Here is a 7,220-nt window from a genome sequence, read left to right as displayed (position 1 = left end):
TCATCCGGAAAACGCAGGGTACAAACAGTCCCGGACTCCCGGGCCGAGAGGTGTCTTGGAACTCGAGCGAGGCCAGGGCTCGATCACGTGTGTGCGCGCCTACTGCTCTGGGAGTGTTATCGCCGAGCCTCTGGCCTCGGTCTCGCTCTGGGCTCAGCCTCCCTAGGGAGGGTGACTCAGGCCTGGCCCGCGCAGAAGCATCCTTATCCAAGCGCCGTGTTTGTTTATCTTCGCCAGAGGAATGCATCCTCCGTCTCGTAGCTGGAGTGCCAGCGCTGCCAGCCCGCCAGAGAGCGAGCGAGCGAGCGAGCGAGACCCTAAACTCCCACACTGGAGCGTGGAGCGCGGAGCGTGGGCTCAGCTCATCCAACGCAGCTGCTGCAGCTGCTCCAGCCGCACTGTGCAGGGCCTGGTAGGGCCTTTGTGGCCCCTGTGCTTACTGTGCTTGCTTTGTTTGGATGACCTTCACCATCTGCCAGAGACATCTGCTGAGACGGGAGTGGACGAGAGAGACGCGCGGAGAACACTCCCACTGTGAAAGTGCACAGATTAGCACCGAGGTCTCCGCAGAGGAAGCGAAAGTTATGCTTGGACACTCCTGATGCTTTTGGGTGTCAGTGATAGGAGGAAACATAACATCATAGTCAAACAGCAACATGTCCAACCCTGTTACCCCTACTCTCATGATGGTGGTCACTTCTCGTCTAACAAAGCTGCTTCAAGGCCATGTAACAGATCAATATGTGCCTGAGTCCACTGGGCTGCACTTCTGAGTACAGCTCCCTGTGGGGCTATGGTATGCAGCTCTGTGTAAAATGCAGTATGGCAAAAATGGGGAAAAAAGGTACCCATGAGACCTTATTTGCATGAGACTATGGATGTTGGGTCAAAGGTCATCCTCAGAGAGCTTTCATCTGTATAGACCTCAAACAGGCCTGACCTCGTGTGCCTGTAAAGGAGAGCGGCTTGATTACAACACGTGAGGTGGAGGAGGGGGAAAGGGTCCAACTCATCAACAGAGAGGCCGGGTTGATCAAATGAAACATTTGATCTGTGTGTCAGCAGCTGAATAAGGCTTTGGATCAGCAAAAAGCGCTCGGGCAAGCGTGCAGGCAGACAACCCTGAGAGGCCCACTGCGACCACTCCAGCTCTCCAATACACCACTTTTCATTCTGTGGGAGAGCTGCAGGGGGAGAAAAAGACATTTTCACTTCTATTTCTGTGTATAAGCATACATGGTTAGGCAGCAACTTGCTGTGTACACCCAAAAAAATTTGATGTTTTTTTTTTGTTTGTATTTTTTGAGTGACAATGAAGTGTGAGAATTTGACTCGGAGAAGAAATGGAATTCAAGATCTGTAATTTTTTTTGCGATTGAATAGCGATCTGGACACTAATCCAAGTACCGGTACATGAGGCCATGGATGGATTTTCAGGGGCATAAGTTCTTTGAGTCAGTCAGACTAACGTTACTTAAACAGGCAAACACAGATTTGAGAACGGAAAATGGCTAAAGTAAACAGGGTCTGACACTATTATAAATGGGCCATCCCAATGCTATGACTAATACCTCGGCGGATATTCTGTTGTCCCGAAGTCCACATATGGTTTCCCTGTGCTGTTAGGTCATATGAGCCACACTGAACCAGCACGGACAAAACAGACTTAAGCTGCGGGGTCAGGTCAGAAAGCTCCACATGCCGTGCTGAACGAAGAGCAGGGCTCGGATCGGGACCAGTTCACATGGATGTCCAGCCGGAGATTTTTGGTCTATGAGTCACCCAAGAGTCACCCAAGGCACAGAGGTCATGCGTTCAGTAGTTAGCTGTCGAGAGGACAAGGCAAGCGCAGCACTACGCAGGACTAACACTGTGGCTGGTTGTATCTGTGTGGGCACCACAATAACCACAGCCTTGCCATAAGGAGACACCGAACTCACATCCTTGTGGGAACATCTCTTACACGGGCTTCACCCAATTTATGAAAGTGTTAATCAACCACATCACCTGGTTCCCTCTGTGACATCCCCCGTTTGGAGAAGCAGGTGGTTATGTTACACTTCCGCATTCTGCATAAGAGCATTTCAGTAAAAAATTCCCATTCTTTCACCTATGTGGGAAATGTTTTCAACTTTAATTACTTTTTTAATTGACAACTACATACAAATCGTAGGGTTCACATAGGCTTCATGCCAAAAAAGTAATTAATAAAGCATTGTCAGAGCTTATTATGAATGCTAATTGCTAATTTGTCCATAATGTAGCCTACTACGTGAATCTTTTTTGTAGTAATTACATAGGAATTATGAAGATTTTATTGCTAGAATGAAATGGTCTCACAAATGCATATTGAAAATAAATATAAAGTGTAAAGAAGTAGAAAGAGTGGATGAATAGAGATCCCCAAATCCCCACCCTCTCCCCCTAAGAGAAGGATTATTTTGCCTTTTGACAACAAACAAATGCACACTGCACCTTTAACAAGTTTTACTTAAAGGTTCTCTAAGCACAGTTTGGTAACGTCACTTCTGTTTCAAACAAAACTGAGAGCTAGCTCACCCCTGCCTCCCGTGCAACTGAAACGGTCATGACCGTGCATCGCGTGCATCTTGTCCCGTGCAACTGAAACGGTCATGACCGCGCATCTCGTCCCGTGCAACTGAAACGGTCATGACCGCGCATCTCGTCCCGTGCAACTGAAACGGTCATGACATGCGCATGCGCGTGACATGCGCATCTCGTCGGTGAGTGGCTGGACCAGCTTGTTATGTTTCATGGTCCAGGCTGGACCAGACTGTTTTTGCTGCAGTTTTCAGAGGTGTTTTTTTTACAGCGTATTCAGGGGACAGGCAGCTAGCGGATCGTGAGGAGGGGTTTGCTAGCTTTCTAGCTATTTCCTCTCTTGACTAGGCAACATCCTATAGAGCAATGAACGCACATACATGACTGATCAGGATTACTTATCTATAAAAGACACTTTAGAGGTGTTGGCTGTGCAAAGGAAGAGTTGTAAATAGGCTGCCATGTCTGCAATAAGCTTTACAGGACAAAGGTGCATTGGCTTTTGACACATCTCCGCTGTGTGTGCATGTGAGAGAGCAAGGATATCTCTGTCTGTGCATCTACATCCCGGTGCGTGTGTGTGTGTGTGTGTGTGTGTGTGTGTGAGTGTGAGAGAGAGAGAGAGAGTCCGTCGGTCCGTCCCAAAGCCTATAACTTTGCTTCGTTGCACATCCATTTCCACACCACTTAGCATTCCAACGTGCTAAGGGCATATAGCCATGTGGGACTCCATGTTCCAGAGCTCAGTGAGCAACCTCACAGCATCACAGCCCCTCTGGTCCAACCACTAGGAGGACACTCAGGGTTGGTGACCTGTAGAGTGGACCGGACCGGACCCCCCCATGCTACTTCTCCTGAGAATAACCTGCACTTTCCAGCACACCGTGCAGACAGGCAATTCATGGAGGCTTGCACAGAACAGGAACACGGAACATGGAGGCTTGCATGGAACAGAGTGTACGCCACTGCAGCTGCAGGTGAAATTTCAGTAATCTTAAAAGACTTTTCCAGAGAGGCACAACCATCTGCTTGGGAAAAAAAATAAACAACCAACCCGTCTAAAAATACACCCGCACGTAGCCAGACTTATGCTGGGCTATTCTCTGAGGTTGCCCCCATGTTCCAGCGAGCAGGTTACTCTCAGAGGAAATATACATCATGCCCATGGAACTAACTCTCAATAAACAAACTCCCTCACAGCATTGCTAGGCTAGGTATAGGCTACATCAGCTGTGCTGTTTGCCCTCATAAAATAAACATGAATGTCTGTCTTTACCACAACAAAGATTTTTTTTTTGAGCAGTGGGACATATCTTAAGGTGTCAGATCATGGGAATGGCTGTTAAAAAATTCATCACAGCAGATTGGAAAGTGGGACAAGACAGAGAAAATGACAGAACGGCTCAAATGAGAGCTTCCAGACTGGGGAGGCACAGAATGAAACATTGATTAGGCACGATCCAACATTAGTCTGGAAGAAACCCACACTGTAACTGGCACTGCAAGTGAAGTAGCAGGACAAATGGAACTCTCCCCGAGGAAGGGGCTCCACTGCCAGATGGCAAAAGCTATAGCCTAGGCGCTTTCTCAATGGTTGAGGGAGACAGACACACACACACACACACACACACACACACATAGACACAAAGACACACACACACACTCAAAAAGAGGAGTTGGTGGCAGTTTGCCTTTCTAAATTTAGCAGAAAGCAGCTCAGCTGACCTGAGACAAAGAGATCGAAAAGGGAGTCACACTTTCCTCACCTCAAGTGTGAACAGAATGAATAATTTAAATTGTGCCTTAGAGAAAACCTGTTTTTTTTCCACCAACTACAACTCGTAAGGAGTCAAGCATGGCATGAAACGGATGTGGCCTTTTGCAGCCAGCATTTGCCTACAGATGTAAATCACCCCTCGGCTCAATGGTGTTTTGGGGCGGAAGGGCACAGTAAGTACAGGCAGGTCCCACGGGACTGGTCATTAGTGGCAGGAAGTGCCCAGAGCTTTGTCAGATTTCAGAGCATGTTTTGGTGGCCACATTCAGGGCGGTGAGTCACGCTTTTTGGTTGGTCACTGAGCCACACCTACAGACTGAAGCCAGGCCCATGGCCTGAGGCACACTGCCACAACAGGGTGTGTGTATGTGTGTGTGTGTGTGTGTGTGTGTGTGTGTGTGTGTGTAACTCAATCATTTGGAAAATTACAAAAAAACAAAAACAGAAAAACAAGAATAACATTCCTGTAGATGAGCACGTAGGCATAATGATGTAGTTACGATCAAGTTGTACAACTATAGCCCACCACTGTGTTCAAAGAGCGATCAGAACTGTCCAAAATTCAAAACATTCAAACTTGAAAGAGTCTTGAAACATGGCCTTATTGGCCTTATTAAGCATAGATGTGTGCCAGTACAAAGCTTGAGGTCAAATGACTCCACGCAAGCACTGACTCTGCAACAATGGCTTTCTACAAACCTATAGCATAACGGAACAAAACATGAAACCAGGGCATGTGTCCCTCTCGGTCTATGTGAAATTCTTCTCCACGTCTAAAGCAATGAGCCAGAAGGATGTGGTCTGAATGTGCACATACATAATAGACTCTGCATTATTATGGAAGCCTTTTAAGCAAGGACTTGCTATACATGAGATCAACAGAGCCCTGAGGGAAGACCCATTTTTATGTGCCAATGTGCACAAACACAGATTGACAGTGCCACATGCATAGGCAATGAGAGCAAGTTCAAATATTAGAACATAAAATAAAATGCTCTAAATAACAACTAACGCTTCTTTTAAAAAAACAAAAAAATAAATAAATAAAGCCAGCAATACAGTGTGGTATTTAAGGTAGGCTACAGTAGCCTGGTCACCATATTCAGCTACCGGCAAGAAGGAGGAAATGAAATGTATAACGCCAAGAAATCCATCGTTACTGAGCAGCCTAGATTTTGCATTGTGCTGTTTTCACAAATTAACACAACTGCAAGGAATTACAAATGAATTATATCGGAGCTTACTAATTTCACTGGTTGCAGAGAAGTGAGGAAAACAACAGAGTGAGTGACGGTAAATGATTTGTGCTGGAGGCTTCCTTGTCACCTACTCACAACAAGTAAACAACCAACGGACACCACCATTCCCCGAGAAAGCGTGGAAATCTCTTTACAGTCTCACTGGTAGCAATGAAGTCTAGGCTAAATTAAACTTACCGTTCACAGCAGATATGGCACTCAACACAAAACAGAGGGTAAAAAGCGGCAAACAAAGTGAGATGCGATTTTGGCGCTTCATAATGGCTTTAGATACTTCTTTGTATCTAACTTGCGAATGTTCAACTCGACTCCGACGACAAAGGCTCTGAACTGTTGGAGCGACTGAAGTCCGTGTAGAGGACTGGGAGGCGTTAGTGCGGCAGCACGTGTATGTGTGCTTTCATCCAATTACAGCCTGCATTATAATTATAGGCCCTCCCCCAGGGACTGATTAAGCTAACAGTTAAATGTAGCGTCGCAGCAGAGCGCGCAGCAGCAGATTTGACACTATACTGTAAACACCACAAGATCCAGCTTGCTTTGATTTTGAAAGTTAGAATAGCTTTAGGCTATTTATGCCCTTCTAAGTTAATAATAGCCTAGGCTATAGGCCTAGGACATTATCACACATCAGTTAACTGTCACATTAATTCAACCAATGCAAATAATACAAATATACCAGGGATGCACGAAGCACGATAAGAATTTCTGCTGCTATTCGATATATCGATATTTTCAAACTTATTTTGGCAAAATGCCGATGCCGATACCGATACATCTTTAGACTTGTGTAGACTTGTATGTAAACTTGGACTTTCACTTAAAGGGACACCAGGCAACGTTTTTGTGTTAATTACTCATCTTCGTAAGTCGGTATATGGTTAAATGACTCATTACAGGGCGAATGAAGACTCTCTCGCCCGCCCCTACTGCCTGTAGGAAGAATATCCCGCTTGCAAGTTCAGTGTAGGCTATAGTACCCGGCGACCGAAGCAGTTTCAGTTTCCATCCTGCATCCACAGCACAGAGGGAGGCTAACGAAACGCTAGCGATTGTTGCAAACGTGTGTATAATGGCAGAGCCGGCAAAGAAGCAGCGAAAACCCTTGACGGAAGATGCAAAGAAAAGGAAAAGAGCTTCAGACCGAGCGAGGGGGAGTTTCGTAGAGAAAAAGCATCAGGCTTGCCTGGTGTCCCTTTAACTCAGAAATGGACAATCACTCATGGAAATTGAGGAATGGAGCAGGATGAAGTAGATGTAAGATTTGCAATTTGATATGACATTTTCAAATAAACATGCAGGCCTAGATCTCATCCTATTTGAAAAGAGATTGTATGATGCTTTTAAACTCAGATAGGTTGTGCCAATGCTAGGCTAGGCCTATATCCTGATGATTTATCCACAAGGAATAGGCGTATTAGAAAGTTTCAGATCTGCCTGTCAAAAATACAATACTTAAGCCGTTATCTGGCAATACCGATGTCGTATCAATACCTATCAATACCTATCACCTATCTCTTAAAAATACCTCATTCACACATTTATATCTTGTTCTGTCACTCTTTCTCTCATACCTGTGTGTGTGTGTGTGTGTGTCTTTATTTAGAGAGAGGTGGGTATAG

At 45.7% G+C, this 7,220-nt stretch overlaps 1 protein-coding gene across 2 annotated transcripts in view; it reads right to left on the bottom strand.

Annotated features, from left to right (window-relative positions):
• mfge8b (milk fat globule EGF and factor V/VIII domain containing b) overlaps window positions 1-5,945 on the bottom strand; it is a 25,055-nt gene extending 19,110 nt beyond the window's left edge. For both annotated transcript variants that reach the window (XM_076271593.1, XM_076271594.1), the window contains exon 1: window positions 5,776-5,945. In XM_076271593.1, the coding sequence (XP_076127708.1) occupies window positions 5,776-5,857 (82 nt within the window). In that variant the 5' untranslated portion in view covers window positions 5,858-5,945. The remainder of the gene's footprint in view (window positions 1-5,775) is intronic.
• Window positions 5,946-7,220: the final 1,275 nt, after the last annotated feature.

The sequence above is a fragment of the Alosa pseudoharengus genome, unplaced genomic scaffold (assembly GCF_046254945.1).
Source record: "Alosa pseudoharengus isolate Yale_2024_CS ecotype anadromous, Long Island Sound unplaced genomic scaffold, YU_APseudo_1.1 YU_APseudo_1.1_scf_10, whole genome shotgun sequence".
NCBI classification, from domain to species: Eukaryota; Metazoa; Chordata; class Actinopteri; order Clupeiformes; family Clupeidae; genus Alosa; species Alosa pseudoharengus.
The sequence above is the reverse complement of the archived record's forward strand: the minus strand, read 5'-3'. Positions and strand labels throughout refer to the sequence as shown.